The sequence below is a fragment of the Pongo pygmaeus genome, chromosome 9, assembly GCF_028885625.2.
Source record: "Pongo pygmaeus isolate AG05252 chromosome 9, NHGRI_mPonPyg2-v2.0_pri, whole genome shotgun sequence".
Classification (NCBI taxonomy): Eukaryota; Metazoa; Chordata; class Mammalia; order Primates; family Hominidae; genus Pongo; species Pongo pygmaeus.
The window spans coordinates 67,457,832-67,474,657 of record NC_072382.2 but is presented as its reverse complement, the minus strand read 5'-3'; the positions used below and the strand labels follow the sequence as shown (position 1 = coordinate 67,474,657).

Sequence of the window (16,826 nt, the reverse complement as noted above, 5' to 3'; positions counted from 1 at the left end):
CTCTACTAAAAATAACAAAAATTAGCTGGGTGTGGTGGCAGGCACCTGTAATCCCAGTGACTCGGGAGGCTGAGGCAGGAGAATCGCTTGAACCCAGGAGGCGGAGGTTGCAGTGAGCCGAGATCATGCCACTGCACTCCAGCCTGGGCAACAAGAGTGAAAACAAGAGTCTCAAAAAAAAGATCACATATCTCAGAGAATCCCTGTGAGCTTGGGGCCTAACACACAATGTTCCACCTTAGCTTGATAATTACTAATATTCACAAGGGGCTGACTCTTCAGAGTAATCACCTGGGAAATTTGGTCAGTTTTCCACTGTCAATGGATCCTGAACGTTGTCGGGGCAGGGGGGTGGGGGGGCGGGGAGTATATCAAATATGACCATGAATTCTCGGCAGCTCAGGCTATGGAAAGGTGGAGTCTATTGCTCTGTCACTTGAATCTTGGTTGATCTTGGTGATTTGCTTTGAGTATAATACAATGTGGTGATAGAAATTGAAATTGTTCAAATTCTAAACTTGAGGCCTCAAGAGGCCTTGTAGTTTCTCCCTTTACCCACCTGGAATGCTGCCCTGACACCGTCACATAAGGAAGCCAGTCTAGTCTTTTAGAGGACGAGAGGTCCCATGGAATGTGACCAAGGCACCTCTGTCAATAGCCAGCCTACAACTGCCTGACTCATGAATGAGGCCACCTTGGACCCAGACCCAGCCGGACACAGCTACATGAGTGCGCCCAGGGGAAACCAGCGGAGGAACCACCAGAAAACCCATAGAAATGTGAGAAACAATCAACTGTGTTAAGCCACTAAGTTTTGGGGTGATTTGCTCCACGGCAGTAGTAAAAAGATGCAGGTGGGAAAGGCCACGCCTGCGTATCATTGGCCCATCTCATCCCAGTGCAGAGCCACCGCCCTGGCCTTCCTTCCCCACTTCCCCACAGGCCAGCTTAGCTTCCATGATGTCTGGATTGGATCTCTCTCTCACTACTACAGGCTCTGATGCTCTTATGCGGGCACTCCCTGAAAGTGGAGCTAGTTCAGCCACCCTAAGAATCAGCTTCCATCAGTCTTTGCTCCCAGGTTGAAGGAGGGTCAGGAGAGTCTCACCTAGAGAGGGAACACTAGGGAGGCTTCAGGAGGGACACAATGGGAGCCAGGTGTCAGGATGCCTAGATCCTCGTGACAAAGAGTTTGCACAGCAGGTGGCATCCCCTGGCATAGACGGGAGAGAGTGCTCATTCCTGGGCTTCAGTTCCTCTCTGTCTAGTTGTTTCCTAGTTCCTCAAACTGAGACTGGGAGGGAAAGTAAGATCATTCTCCCCTGTTGGACAAGAGGAGACCACGGCCAAGAGAAGGGCAGGGCCTGCCTTCGGATGCCACCATGGGAGCAAAGCCACTGAAATCTCTAGCTTCACTTCTTCCTGGTTCCTAGGCCAGCTCCTTGCTAGCCTTCTCTGCATCTGAACAAAGGAAGCCACCTATCACCAAGACCACAGTGTGCAACCCCACCAGGCCGGAGATACATTTTGGCTCTCCATCCATTCAACCAGATATATTGAACACCAAGTCTATTCCAGGCACTATTTTAGGCTGAGGTGGGAGGACTGCTAGAGCCTGGGAGGTCAAGGCTGCAGCAAGCCACGATCATACCACTGCACTCCAGCCTGGGCAACAGAGTGAGACCTTGTCTCAAAAGAAAAAAAAAGGATCAGCAGAGACTAAAAAAAGACAAAGTCTCTTTTTCTATAGGTTACATTCTGGTAGAGGCACATCAAGTTGTCTTATTTGTTTAGAGTGAGCAGATAATAAATCAACTCTGTGAGATGGTTTGGGGGCCAATAAAGAAGAATAAAAAGGGGAAAGGGATCAGAGATGAGCAGTGGGGATGAGTTGTTGTTTTATATAAGGAGGTCAGGGAAGCCCCTCTTGCCAGGGGACACATGAACACAACCCGAAGGAAGTGAGCAATGTGTCTATCCAGGGGAGGAATGTTCCAGACAGAAAGTGCAGTAGGGCAAAGATAACCACATGCCTACTGTATTCCAGGGGCAACAAGGAGGCCAGTGTGGCCAGAGTGGAGGGAAACAACGCAGTGTGGGCTGGAGATGAGCCTGAGAGACACCATAAGCCACATCATCGAAGGCCCCACGGGCCTCTGATAAGACTTGGGCTTAGGCCACTGATAAGACTTGGGCTTACACTCTCAAGAGAAGGAAGCTCTTGAATGAGTGTGAGCAGGACAGTGACAGAATCTGACTTCACATCAGAGGACGACAGGCAGGGGTACAAAGGTGGCAACAAGGAGACTATTTAGAAGGCCACTGCGGCAATCCAGACAAGCGATTATTATGATGACTTGGATCAGAAGGGTAGTGGTAGAGACGGATCTACTTTGAGGGCTGGGCCAATGCGATTTGCTGATGGGTTGGATAAGCAGTGAGAGACACAAAAGGGAAGTCTAGGACAGCATCAGGATATTTGGCCTGAGCACTGGTAGAATAGAGTCTGGGTTATAAATTTCAATATGGGAGTCATTAGTGGTATACAGAAATATTTAAAACCATGTGGCCAAATGAAATCCTCTAGAGCGTAAGTGTAGCTAAAGAAGTCCAAGTGCTGGGACGTTACAGTGTTTCGGGGTCTGGACAAGGAAGAACTAGCCAAGGAGACCGATTGAGAAGAGCATTTAGCGAGAAAAGAAGAAAACCATGAAGAGTGATGTCCTGAGACACTCAAGAAATAGGGAGTGATCAACTGAGTCAAACCTGCCAACAACTAAGTAAGAGAAGGACTGAGAAATGATTTAAAACATGGAGGTCACTGTGACCTGACGAAGAGAGGTTTTGGTAGAGAGGTAGGAAGGGAAGCATGACTGGAAAAATTCAAGAAAAGGGAGGAGAAGCAGTGGAGACAGAGTTCAGACAACTCTTTTAGAGTTTTCCTAAAAAAGGAACAAAGAAATGGGATGGTAGCTGGAGAAGAATATGGCATAATGGAAGCATCTTTCTCTCTCTTTTTCTTTGTCTCTCTCTCTTTCTCTCTCTCCTTCCTTTCCTCCCTCCCTCATTTCCTTTCTTTCTTTCATTCTTTCTTCTCTTCCTCTCCTTCCTCTCCTTCCTCTCCTTCCTCTCCTTCCTCTCTCTCACAGGGTCTTGCTCTGTCACTCAGGCTGGAGTACATAGCTCACTGTAACCCAAAAATCCTGGGCTCAAGCCATCTTCCCATCTTAGCCTCATGAATAGCTGGGACTACAGGCTCATGCCACCAGGTCCAGCTAATTTTTTTTTTTCCACAGATGGGGCTCTCACTATGTTGCCCAGATAGGTCTTGAAGTCCTGGCCTCCAGTGATCTTCCTGCCTTGGCCTCCCAAAGTGCTGGGATTGCAGGCATGAACCACCATGCCAACCTTGTGACTGTAATTGGAATGATCCGGTAGAGAGGGAAAGGTTGTCAATGCAGACACAGAGGGCACAAATGCAGGAATAACATCCTTGAGTAGGCAACGAAGAGGTGGGGACCCAATGCCCATCTAAAAGGGCTGGCCTTACACTAGCACCCACTTTCCCATGTGCCTGAGCTGGACATCTGCTCTCACAGTCTCGTCCCCATGCTGCTTTATGCTTCAGTTGATCACTCCCTGTTTCTTGCGTGTCTCAGGACATCACTCTTCATGGTTTTCTTCTTTTCTCACTAAATGCTCTTCTCAGTAGGTCTCCTTGGCTAGTTCTTCTTCCTCGTCCAGACCCCAAAACACTGGAACGTCCCAGCGCTTGGACTTCTCTAGCTACACTTAACGGTCTAGAGAAACTCATTCCAGAGAGGGGAGAAAAGGTCAGAGTTTGTTCCCCTCCTGCTTCAAGCATCTGGATCCAGCCCTCTCCCCAAACACATTGATCTACTTGATGACTATGTCCTATCAATTCTACTTCCTAACATCTCTCAGGTGTGTCCCCCTCCTCCCCATCCCTACTGCTACTGCTACTTCTTTGGTCTCTTAAGTCCTCTTTCTGCCTTCAGTCTTAAATCAGTTTTGGTCCATCCTCTCATCTTCTGACATTTTCCCAAAATGAAAAGCTGATCATGCTTGAAACTCCTCATATCTACAGAATAAAATGCAAATTCACTGGCATTGTTGACGAGGCCCCCATGAGCTGGTCCCTGCCTATTTTCCCCTTCATCATCCCACATTGTTTTCCCTCCCTATCAATCCTGTATCCCACCCTTAGGCACATCAAACTCTTAGCTTTTTCACACCCTACCCCCTTTCAGGTAGAGATGGCCTATGCAGAGGCCTCCAGTGGGGAAATGTCTGTGATGGCATGTATTAACACTGCATTGCACCAGACTCTTTCCTCTCTCTTACTAGACTATGAGTGAGCCCACCTGAAGGTGGTAACAGTATCTTGTTAATCTTGATATCCCCTGCAAAGTGCCTAGAACTTAAAAGGAATTATTATTTGTGTTGAATGACTAAATGAATGAAAATGTAAATAGTTAAAAACCCAGGCCTCTTGTATGCCTGCTCACGACATTGTCTGCAGACTTCCCCTTTCTTTCTCTTTGTGGTTATGAGCTGAAGAACAACAGAGAAAGGTACACGAAGCACTCGGTGCAGCCCAGTATCGCCGTCAGCCCCTGAAGCCCTCTCCCACTAGGCATGAAAGCTACACACTGGCTGGGTCCTGGTCCCATCACTTTCTGGGTGTGCTCATGGGCAAGCCCTCTAAGTTCTCTGTGCCTCAGGTTCTTTAACTATAAACACAGACAACACTTACTCTGAGTGTCCTCACACACCAGCTGTGTGGCTAAGATGATGCAAATCTCTAACAGTGTTTGAACACTATAAATCATTCCATAAAGGTAAAATAAATAATTTTTAAAAGTAAATACAAAGCAGCCATCAGACACCCAAGACTGCTCTTATCATCTCTCTGTTATTCTACAATCCCAGAGTATGCCCCTGGGAGGCAGACACTGTAGAACTGGGCACTTGTGCCGTGGCCTTGTCAGCAGGCAGCCAGTTCTGCCGCTCAACACAGGCATGGATGCCAACACTGCAGCATGCAACTGGCCAAAACCAACATTTTAAGGAGAGATGAAGTAAGATGAACAGATAAAAGAAAGCAGGGGAGAATGCAAAGGACATTTAAAAGAAACAGAGCACCATAAATGCACACACACACACAAATACGTAAGACACATAATTAGGATGGAAAGAATATGAGCTAAGGTATGGAAAGAGAAATAAATTTAAAGAAAAAGTACTGTGGGCCAGACATGGTGGCTCATGCCTCTAATTCCAACACTTTGAGAGGCCAAAGTGGGAAGATCACTTGAGCCCAGGAGTTGGAGACCAGCCTAGCCAACATAGTAAAACTCCATCTCTACAAAAAAAAATATTTAAAAATTAGCTGGGTGTGATGGCATGCCCCCGTGGTCCCAGCTACTCAAGAGGCTGAGGCAGGAGGATCCTTGAGCCCAGGAGGTCAAGGCTGCAGTGAGCCATGGTTATACCACTGCACTCTAGCCTGGGCAACAAAGTGAGATCCTATCTCAAAAATTAAAAAAAAAAAAAAAAAAGAAACAAGAAAAGAAAAAGCATCATGTGTACATGTGCACATGCACACAGACAGAAAGTGAGAGTTAAAGTGCATAATATTCCCTCTGGTACTGTCTCATAGGAACACGCCCCAATCCCTGGGCTAGTGACACAGGCCCCTCTTCGGTAACACAAGAAGTATTTGTGCTAAGGAATGCCCCATATATTGTCAGGTGCCCCGAGGAACTTTTTTGGAGGGAAGGCTGTCTTTAGTCCTTGATGAACCTGGCATGCTCCAAGTTGCTCTGCTTTTTCTGGTCATAGGGCTACTACAAGTGTTAGTAACAAGAAGGGACTAAGCTGGAGCTAGTTGGGAAAAAGTCCTAGTAGTCCTGGAAATAGCCTGAGAGGTACCAGGATGTGTTATGAGTGCCATGAAGTGAGCCTGTCTGCAGGTGAAGGTTATACAGGGCTCAGTGTCCAAAATGCTTCCATCCCTACTAAGCAATGTCTAGCCTGCTTCAAATGAAACTGCCTGGAAGGTGGCCGGCCATTCAGCATTCTCGGGCTTCTCAACTAAGGGCCCTGTTGGCTTGGCGGCATCACCATCCTCCTGCCACTCAGTGACTGCCCCAATTCTGGGGATGGCATTCTCACTGTGCTACCCTAAAGCCATACTCTGAGCATGGAGGAGAAAAAGGAGGAAGAGTGCCTGAGTCAGCAAGTCCAAGAGTTTGTTCCCCAGCCTAGAGCAGAAACTTGCCCAATAACAAGACATAGACATCCCATTCCAGAAAAGTCCTGAGAAAAAGCCAAAAGACAGGGTGATACTCACAACTTGGCTTTCTTGCTCCCAAAGCAAGCATCTCAAACAGTTGTGAGCCCTCAACAGGGTCCAGGGCAGCCTCAGCCCCCAACTGGGGCTATATCTAGGCCACCATCTATAGAGATTTTCCAGGTCCCTACAGCTTGTCAGGGTTAAGTGAAAGGTAGTGAGAGTCACAGCATAAATTGAGTCGCCTTTTCAATTCCAGAAAGCACATCTAAGAATCTACGGAAGCCACACCTGTCTGCCCCCAAGCTGATTTCTAAGGAAGCACCAAGTGGACCACTGAGCTCTTCTCTGGGAGGGAATGATGAACTCTCTAAGTAGTAGTGGCAAGTGAACAGAGAGAGAATACTGACACTGCAGAAGCCCTCTCTGACGTTACTGATCCCTGACAGGAACATCCCCAGTGCAGTCCAGTAAAGACTGGGCTGCTGTATAAAGCAGAGCCAGGCATTAGACAAAGCTAAGAGGGAGGCAAATCCGATTCCAGGAAACCATGCCAATGGCACCTGTGGTGGTTTTAAAACGTGGTCCCCAAATTCTTTGGCATGCCTCCAGTCAAAATAACCCCTCCTCTTAAATCTGGGCTCTGTTACTGCTTGACTGATAGCATACAATACAAGTGATGTGGTGCTACTTTTCAGGCCCAGGCCTAAAAATATCAGCAGCTCCTAATTCCTATCTCCCATGCTAGGAGCAAGCCCAGGCCATGTAGAGAGGGTACGTGTAGGTGTTCTGGCTGCCAGTCCCAGGTAAAGTCCCAGCAGCAGCTAGAATCCCCCAGACGTGGGGTTAAGACATCTCCAGGTGATACCAGCCCCTAGCTACTGAGCCACCCTAAGCCTTGAAGTCTTTTACTTTTTTTTTTTTTTTTTTGAGAGACAGTGTCTCACTCTCTTGCCAGGCTGGAGTGCAGTGGCAAGATCTCAGCTCACTGAAGGCTCGAATTCTTGGGCTCAAGCGAGCGTCCCGCCTCAGCCTCATGAGTAGCTGGGACCACAGGTGCATTCCAGCACAGCCGGCTAATTTTATTATTATTACTAGTTTTTGTAGAGACAGGGTCTTGCTATGTTGCCCAGCCTGGTCTTGAACTCCTGGGCTCAAGTGACCCTTATGCCTCAGCCTCCCAAAGTGCTGGGATTACAAGCGTGAGCCACCGTGCCCGGCCAGCCTTCAAGTCTTTTTAGCCAAGGCAGACATCATGGAGCAGGGGCAAGGCATCCCTGCAGTGCTCTGTCTGAATTCCTAATCCATGGAGTCTGGGAGCATAAGAACATGTTGTTTTACGCCATTAAATTTTTTTTTTGAGGCGGGTGGTTGGAATTAGATGTCTGGAATATATTTTGGCACCTGCAAGAGAGGTGCTATTGAAACAAAATCTTAAAACAGTGACTTTTGGGCTGTCAGTAGGGGCTTAACGGAAAGTAAGGAAATGCTATTAGAAGCTAGAGGAGAAGGAACCCTTACAGTGTTGAAAAGCTTGTCAACTGTGGTAACGTAGATAATAGGAAATATAGCTAATAAATCTGATGAACTAGCTAAGGAGATCTGCAGGCAAAGTGCTGAAGGTGCCATCTGACTTGCTCTAGCTGCCTACAGCAAAAAAGAGAAAAGAGGTAAACTAAGAAGGAGCTGTTTCGTTGTTAAAATTTTAAGGAATCACAAATGAGAAACGGCTTGCTGGTTTTCACTTCCAGTCTCTCTAGGCAGGAAAACATTCTCAAATTAAGAAATGGCTTCCAGATTGTGGTGGCCGGGCGCAGTGGCTCATGCCTGTAATCCCAGCACTTTGGGAGGCTGAGATGGGCGGATCACCTGAGGTCAGGAGTTTGAGACCAGCCTGACCAACATGGAGAAACCCCGTCTCTACTAAAAATACAAAATTAGCCAGGAATGGTGGTGCATGGCTGTAATCCCAGCTACTTGGCAGGCTGAGGCAGGAGAATCGCTTGAACCCGGGAGGCGGAGGTTGCAGTGAGATGAGATCGCGCCATTGCGCTCCAGCCGGGGCAACAAGAGCAAAACTCCGTCTCAAAAAAAAAAAAAAAAAAAAAAAGAAATGGCTTCCAGATTGTGGTGATGGTTTTATTGAGTATGTGTGTGTGTGAGTGTGTGTGTGAAAACTCAAACTGTATACTTTAAATTATATAATTTATTGCACTTTAATTGTCCCTCAATAAATCTGTTTAAAAAAATCTACAGTGAGACTGAAAAACCCTTTGTTAAGACCCCAAAGACTGGCCAGGCGCGGTGGCTCATGCCTGTAATTCCAGCACTTTGTAAGCCTGAGGCGGGTGGATCACCTGAGGTTTGAGACCAGCCTGGTCAACATGGCAAAACCCCGTCTCTATTAAAAATGCAAAAATTAGCTGGGCGTGGTGGCTCATGCCTGTAATCCCAGCTACTTGGGAGGCTGAGGCAGGAGAATCACTTGAACCTGGTTGGCAGAGGCTGCAGTGAGCCGAGATCATGCTACTGCACTCCAGCCTGGGTGACAGAGTGAGACTCTGTCTCAAAAAAAAAAACAAATAAAAATTTTAAAAAATTACTTAAAGTGTTGCCTCATAGAACAGACAGACAGACAAAAGGCCTCCTAAGAATCTTATGAGTGGGTCCTGTAAATCCTCTCTGAAGACAGTAAGGCTCCTAAGAATCTTAAAAACCTTTGTCCCATAGCAATCTCACAAGAAATCCAAATCGAAGTAGAGAGGGGCTTATCTGTTCTTTTTTTTTTTTTCTTTGAAACAAAGTCTGGCCCCCAGGCTGGAGTGCAGTGGCTCCATCATGGCTCACTGCAGCCTCGACCTCCCAGGCTCAAGCGATCCTCCCACCTCAGCCTCCAGAGGAGCTGGGACTACAGGTATGCACTACCATGCCTGATTAATTTTTTTTTTTGTAGAGATGGGGTCTCACTATGTCGCCCAGGCTGGTATCGAACTCCTGAGTGCAAGCAATCCTCCCACCTCAGCCTCCCAAAGTGCTGGCATTACAGGTATGAACTACTGCACCTGGCCAAGGGGCTTATCTTGAAGTGATTTGTATGTGTGCCTTTTGCTATTATAATGGATTATAAAATGATTCATAAGAAACTCATGAAGGTTTTTTTTTTTTTTTTGCGGGGGGACATAGTTTTGCTTTTGTTGCCCAGGCTGGAGTAGAGTGCAATGGCATGATGTCGGCTCACTGCAACCTCCGCCTCCTGGGTTCAAGGGATTCTCCTGCCTCAGCCTCCCGAGTAGCTGGGATTACAGGTGTGCACCACCACGCCCAGCTAATTTTTGTATTTTTAGTAGAGATGAGGTTTCTCCATGTTGGTCAGGCTGGTCTTGAACTCCCGATCTCAGGTGATCCACCCGCCTCGGCCCCCCAAAGTGCTGGGATTACAGGCGTCAGCCACCGCGCCGGGCCAACCCATGAAGTTTTTAAAGGAAATGTATCAGCTTGGAGTTAAAAGAGCAGAGACAGTACAAAATGAAGAAAAGACTTTGGGCCCTTAACATATTATGGGCATGAAGCAGATGGAGAAACTACTCACCTGCAATAATGAGCTACTTCTATGGAAAAGAAAAGATGAGTCAGAGGGCAGAACCAAAAGCCCAGAGGGTGCAGCTAGAGACAAGGTAAATGAATCAACACCTAGTCAAAGAATTGGCAACAGCTGTCCCACTGAATATAAGAAATACATCAAACCAGTGACTGCTGGGTACCTCTTATTTTCCCCTTTTTGAAAAGAAGCATATTCAGTGGTTACCCTAAGCCTGTCCCACCAGTGTATTTTGGGTAGCAGATATACATTCTCTTTAAGTTACAGGTCTTCACAGCAAGAGAAACAGTACTTAAGGAGCTGCACACAAGGAATGAACCTGTGCCCCAAAGGTCTCATCTACATCCGGACCTGATTTTTTTTTTTTTAAGACAGGGTCTCAGTCTATGCCCAAGCTGAAGTGCAGGACAATCTTGGCTCACTGCTACCTCCATCTCCCAGGCTCAAGAATCCTCCCGCCTTAGCTTCTAGAGGAGCTGGGGCTACAGGCATGCACCACCACACCCAGCCAACTTTTTTATTTTTGGTAGAGATATTTTCTCTACCTGGGCAACAACATATTTTCACTATGTTGTTGCCCAGGCTGGTCTTGAATTCCCAGGCTCAAGTGATCCTTCCACCCCAATCTCCAGAGTAGCTGGGACTACAGGTGTGCACCACCACATCCAGCTAATTTTTGTATTTTTTGTAGAGACGGGTTTTTTCCATGTTGCCCAGGCTGGTCTCAAACCCCTGGGCTCAAGCGATCTGCCTGCCTCAGCCTCCCCAAGCGCTGGGATTAGAGGCGTGAGCCACCACACCCGGCCCTATCTGGACCTGATTTTGGTGACAGGATTCCATTGTAATAGACTTCAAGCTGATGCCATGAATAAGAGGAGACCTCAGATTTTAGGGGAGAGAGTGAGTATATTTTGCATCTGGGAAAGATGTGAATTGTTGCTATCAGAGGGCAGACTGTATTTTCCAAAGACAGGTAGGTACCACAACCTATCCCATTCCACATACCTTCTTATAAACAGATGTTGATATTCCTCTCAGCAGGTGGTGGAAATTATCTTCCCTTCTCTTGAACTTGGGCAGCCCTTTGTTACTGTCTTAATCAATACAGTACAATAGAAGATAAACTATCTGACTTTTGAGGCTAGCTCATTAAAATGCCATGCATTTTTGCCTTGTTCTCTTGGGATTCTTACTCTTGGAACCCAGATATCATGCTATGAAGGCATGCTGCCAAGTGTGGAGGTGACGTGCAGGTGTTCCCTAGCTTTAGTCCCAGCTGACCGCCAGCATCAACTGTCACACATGTAAGCCTTCAGATGATTTCAGCCCCTAGCCATTGAGTCACCCATAACTTTCAAGCTACCCCAGCTGATGCTGCAAGGAACAGACACACGCTTTCCTTGCTGAGCCCTACCCAAATTGCAATTGGTGGGCAAAACAAATATTATTCTAAGCCACTAAGTTTGGGATCATTTGTTATGCAGCAATAAATAACCAGACCAGTACTGACAGCATCATGGTTGGATTCCAGGAAGCATCTCGAGTAACAGGGGCTGAGGCCACAGGGCCTCCTGAGGGGGGCCTGCCATGGCCAGGACAGGCCCTGCAGCACTATCTTTTACCCACAGCTACTCAGAAGATTTTTCTTGTCTTTAAACTCTTAGCTTCCCCCTGATCTAAGGCACAGCGTCCAAATCTGTGCCTACATTGGCCATGGAACCTCAAGACATCTCTGGATTTCACTGTATCACAAACTGAGGCCACTCTCTGCATAAAAACCTGCAAATATGAGTTGAAATTAGGGCTCCACTGCCGATTAGCTGTGTGGGCTTACAGGTTCCTCATTTGTAATGTAAGTTACTGAGCCAGATATATCTCAAGATCCCTTCCAACTCCAACATCCCAACAGAGAATGTATCAGGCCTTCAAAGAGTTCCAGCTGAGTAGAGGAAATAAGACCCACACAAATAACCACTTTATGAGATACTATATGATGAGTGCCATTTGGCCGTTTTGAACCAAAGATTCTGAGTGAATGCAGAGGAGGGAGGGATTTGTCTTAGTTGGGTGGTCAAGAAAAACACTGGGAGAGAAGTGAATAATTGCATCCAGATTGGCAGAAATGTAAGGTTTGCATTAGAGAACAGTGAACTATTAGGGCAGAAAGAAAGACCAGGGCCAGATCATGAAAAGCCCTGCAAACCAGGCTAAGTTTGACTTTATCATGGATAGCAGTACTTTGGGGGCAGGAAGATCCCAGGAGTGCTCATAGGAAGGGAATATATTGGGATAATAAAATAACGGAAGGATGAAGAGAGGCAGGCTTGAGTACCTCTTCCTACTAGTTTTGTATCCTTAAGGAGTACCTCCTCTTTTCTGTGCCTCAGTTTCCCAATCTGTAAATCAAATGGGTTGGACTGAATGAGCTACAAAGCCCCCTTTCAGCTCTGCCTTTCTAAGAAACTACAGACTAGATGAAAACAGAGTCCAAAGCTAAGATGACCCATTAGGAAGGTACTATAAGGACTCAAGTAGTACAACAGCCTATGCTTTAAGAGGCTGCTCTCCCATCTATCTAGTTGACTAATTAACAAATAGCTAATGGCTTCTATGTGCCAGGCATTGTTCCAGGCTCTAGGCACACAGAAAGACATCAAAGTCCTTGCCCTCAAGAATTCTATATTCTCACAGACACTCAGATTTTCAGCTCCCACCACAAGCAAAGTTCTCAAACTCAAGGCTGATATAGTCTGTTATTTCCAAGTTGCAATGACCCAGGTGCTGGAGTTTCATAGTGAAGAAGCTGGGGAGGAAATCAGCAGGTCTTCAGAGAAGAGCCCCTGCTGCCTGCCAGGTTTTACTGCACAAGTGAAATCTCCTGAGAGCAGTAAGTGGCAAAGGTCACCCTATCTACACAGCTGAATTAGCTCTAAACATAATACTTCCTTTTTTGCAAGTTACCAACCTGCTTCCAGTCCCACCCCGGGTCATCAACACCAACACAGTAAAGGCTGACCTCTAGAATTCAGAAGAGGTTTGAGAATCCCACCCCTGACCCCCAGAGTGGGATGCAGCCATATCTTGTGAGCTGAAGTGGGAGCAGCCTGTGGGGAGCGTGTATCTGGCAGGTAAGGATGAACAGTATGCTCTCTCGGCCTCATCAACAAAAGCGAAGACAAGGAAACCTGCTCCAGGAGACCAAGACACAGCAAAGAACAAAACTGAGGCGGTCACATGAAAGGCTTAGATTTCCTCCTCCTACACATTCCTGCCAAATCAAGACTAAGCTGCAAAGGAAAAGGAAGGGAATAAATTAGCAACACACCTGTGAAAACATAGGGACTGGTATCCAGGGTCTTTAACCCAGACAGGCCTGGTGGTAGCACCAGGTGAAGTCTTACACAAATTAAGGGTACAGTCCTTCAAATACACACCTTGACAGTTACACAGGGTCCCATCTGCCCACCCCCTCCAGTTTTCCTTGACCAGACCTCCCTCTTCCCCCAAAGCTGGATACAAATGCCTCTTAGAACCACTGGGTTCCTCTGCCTTCATGTGGATGATGTGGAGGTCCTCGACGTAGCCAAAGTGTCAAAGGCCCAGCTTTCCAAGGCCCCGACACCCTCCCCTCCCCAACTAGAGCTCTGGTCACACCGAGGAGTCTCCTCCTTGGATTCATGTGCTGGCAATGATAAAAGGGCCCCAGGTTACTACCAAACACCTATTGAAAGGTCAAACTAAGAAATTCAGGTGCCAAGATCATCAATCCAAGTTGTAAATACCTTGGAGAAAGAGAATGGATCATCCCTCTTTGCCCCCCAGTGCCCAGCACAGAGCCTGGCACCCAGGAGAATCCTCTGAGTTCACCGACAATGCCTTCCTAAATGAACCAGTGATTTACTGCCTTAGCCCAAAGAACACACCCAGATGTGGCCAGGGGTGAAGGCAGCCAAAGAAACCACCAGATCACAATGTCTAAATAATACCTATACCCCAGGGGTAGTCTCTGAGAGAAGGGTGTCGCTAGCCACAGAGGCCTGCAACTTCACATCAAAAGCCAGGCTCCCAGGAAAGAAGGGAGGGAGGGAAGGAAGGAGAGAAGCGGAAATGTGGTAGGAAGGAAGAGAAGACTTAGAAGGGAGGCAGGAAAGGTGCTTTTTAAAGGCACATCTGAGGCTTAGATATTTACAAACACCATCTAGCATGTTATGATGGCAAGCATGCTGAGAAGCTAAAAGGAAGAGCAATTTCTGAAAACACTTAGAAGTAGGCATTTACTCCAAATAGAAACTGGAGCACCTGTCAGCAGTCTCGCGTCTGCTTTGAAACTTGATGTAAATACTGCCCCTCCCACCCCTCTACCCCATTCCTGTATGGTGTAAATTAGAAGGAAAAAAATAATATTTAAAGGAATTGAGGTTGCTGGGAATGGTAAATCTCCATGTCAGGTCCTAAATATACAATTTCTTTAAAATTACGAATAAAATGACACAATCACATATATTTGTTTCACTCCTACAGTAGTGTGATATTCTAAAAAACTGGAACCTTAGTTTCCAGCCCCATCTGCCAGCTCAATCATGGTAAGAATGCCACTAGGCTGACAAGAGCCCAGCAACGTGGTTCCCAGGAGCAGGCTAATGGGAGACGAAGACTCTGAGACCTTGACTTGTTTCCGCCTTGGACACCAACACATTCTGGAGGAGGTCAGTTTCTCCACCTGCTTTGCCCAAGAAGCTGTTCCTTGCCATTCCCAGCCTCACTCAGTACAGGGAAGCCAGTATGCCACCAAGCCAGTCTAAATGAGAGGGATTGCCTGGGCAGGGGGTGTTCCTATCAGTCTTGCTGCTGCAAGTGGATAGTCAGTTTGCTTGGCTAAGTCCCAGGATCTTACGTACTTAACAAGTCAGAGTCCATCAAACCCTGTTTGGCATAGTCCATCCAGACTGTTTCTATTGGGACAAAGTCCTGTATGTATGGTGTGGGGAACCCCTGCCTCCTTCATGACAGTCACTCCCCAGGGGCTACATCCCGTGCACTATTCTACCAACTATATCTGGACTCCAGTTCTGAATGAACCAAATGTTTACCACCAACTCTGACCAGACCCTACTGGATTCAGCCTAGCACTGCACAGCCAGATATCCAGGAATGAACTAGTCCTGTCCAAACCAAAGCTGAGCATCCTTCTCATAGCTATCCATCTTAGAGGCAGAGGCCCCAAAAGCCAAATTTTTCCACCTGACATTCAGCAGAAAGGGCTATGAAAGGTACACAGCTTCAATAAAAAAGACTAAAGGTTCTTTTAAGATATCAGTGTCCAGCCTTGGCCAAGACCAGAGAAGCCCTGGTGAGAGTACTGTGCATCTATCTGTGCATCTGTGAGTTCTGGAAGCTTTGATCTCATCCTCAAAAGGGGGTTAGAATTTATTGAGTAGCTTTATGTCAGCCATAATGCTAAGCACTGACATATATTATCTCATTTAGTCCTCACAGAAACTCTGTAAGATAACTACTATTATTATTTTATAGATGAAATAATGAAGATTTTATAGGGCACAGGGAAACGTTCTGAGAGCTCACTATTTGGTAAGTGGTTAGAACCTGGATTTGAACCAAATCCATGATTCCAAAATCCACGGTTTCTCTGAACTCTTATAATGCCCAGGCTGCTGCTTGGAGTTTGTGCTAATATGCATAACTGCCTCTCTACCCTTAGCCCAATGTGGTCAGCCTCCCTCACTACAGTGCAGCTTAGCTCAGGCACAGGCCCCAAGCTCTCCCCACCATGGGAAAAGGTTACAGCCAGAAGAACATCAGTTGCTTCTTGCTGGCCCCATCCTTGGAATGCTAGACACAAAGCAAAGCTTGTTTTAGGGTTACTGTTTGCTATGTCACATGGAAACTTATAGAACTAGAAAATATCTTCTGCCTAATGGTCAGCATGAGCTGGCCTAGACCAGTCACCTGGATGACTGTCAGTCAAGATGATGACTATTTACATTTTGGAGGGATCCCACCCAGGACCTAGGTCCCTTGATGCCACCTCCCACAAGTGCTCCCTTACCCACCTGCTCAGAGTCCCCCGAGGGGCCTTAGTGCCTCCAGCTCCGTGGGTGATGCTGGAATTCTTGTTGGCAGTCATGGTCATTTCGGCTCTCTGCAAACCCAGAGCCCTGCAAAGACGACAATGCCGGTAAGCCAAGTTTCTATAGGCAGCCAAAAGCACCTTCAACATCTTCCAGATGACCTCCAAAAGTGCCAAGAGGGTGTCTGTGGCAGGTGGTAGAAACTGCTTTCCCACTTAATGTTTAACTCCATGTGTTACAGCTTAAGAGCCCCCAAGAAACCCCTGGCCTGGAATAGGGAAGAGTGTGAGCTAATTTGATTGTGAGTGCACCAATCAGCACTCTGTATCTAGCGCAAGGTTTGTGAACACACCAATCAGCACCCTGTGTCTAGCTCAGGGTTTGTGGATGCACCAGTCGGCACTCTGTATCTAGCTAATCTGCTGGGGACTTGGAGAATCTTTATGTCTAGCTAAGGGATTGTAAATACACCAATCAGTACACTGTATCTAGCTCAAGGTTTGTAAATGCACCAATCAGCACTCTGTGTCTAGCTCTGGGTTTGTAAATACATCAGTCGACACTCTGTATCTAGCTAATCTAGTGGGGAGGTGGAGAACTTTTGTGTCTAGCTCAGGGTTTGTAAATGCACCAATCAGCACCCTGTCAAAACGGACCAATCAGCTCTTTGTAAAACAGACCAATCGACTCTCCATAAAATGGACCAATCAGCAGGATGTGGGTGGGGCCAGATAAGGAAATAAAAGCAGGCTGCCCAAGCCAGCAGTGGCAACCTGCTCAGGTCCCCTTCCACAGTGTGGAAGCTTTGTTCTTTCGCTCTTTG

At 46.9% G+C, this 16,826-nt stretch overlaps 1 protein-coding gene across 15 annotated transcripts in view; it reads right to left on the bottom strand.

Moving 5' to 3' along the window:
* The window catches only part of DENND2B (DENN domain containing 2B), a 210,858-nt gene that overhangs the window by 41,314 nt on the left and 152,718 nt on the right, over window positions 1-16,826 (bottom strand). For 14 of the 15 annotated variants that reach the window (XM_063671943.1, XM_063671942.1, XM_063671946.1 and 11 more), the window contains one exon: window positions 15,986-16,090. The exons of the other annotated variant lie outside the window; for it this stretch is intronic. In XM_063671943.1, coding sequence (XP_063528013.1) covers window positions 15,986-16,065 — 80 coding nt within the window. In that variant the 5' untranslated portion in view covers window positions 16,066-16,090. The remainder of the gene's footprint in view (window positions 1-15,985; window positions 16,091-16,826) is intronic. 15 annotated transcript variants of the gene reach the window in all.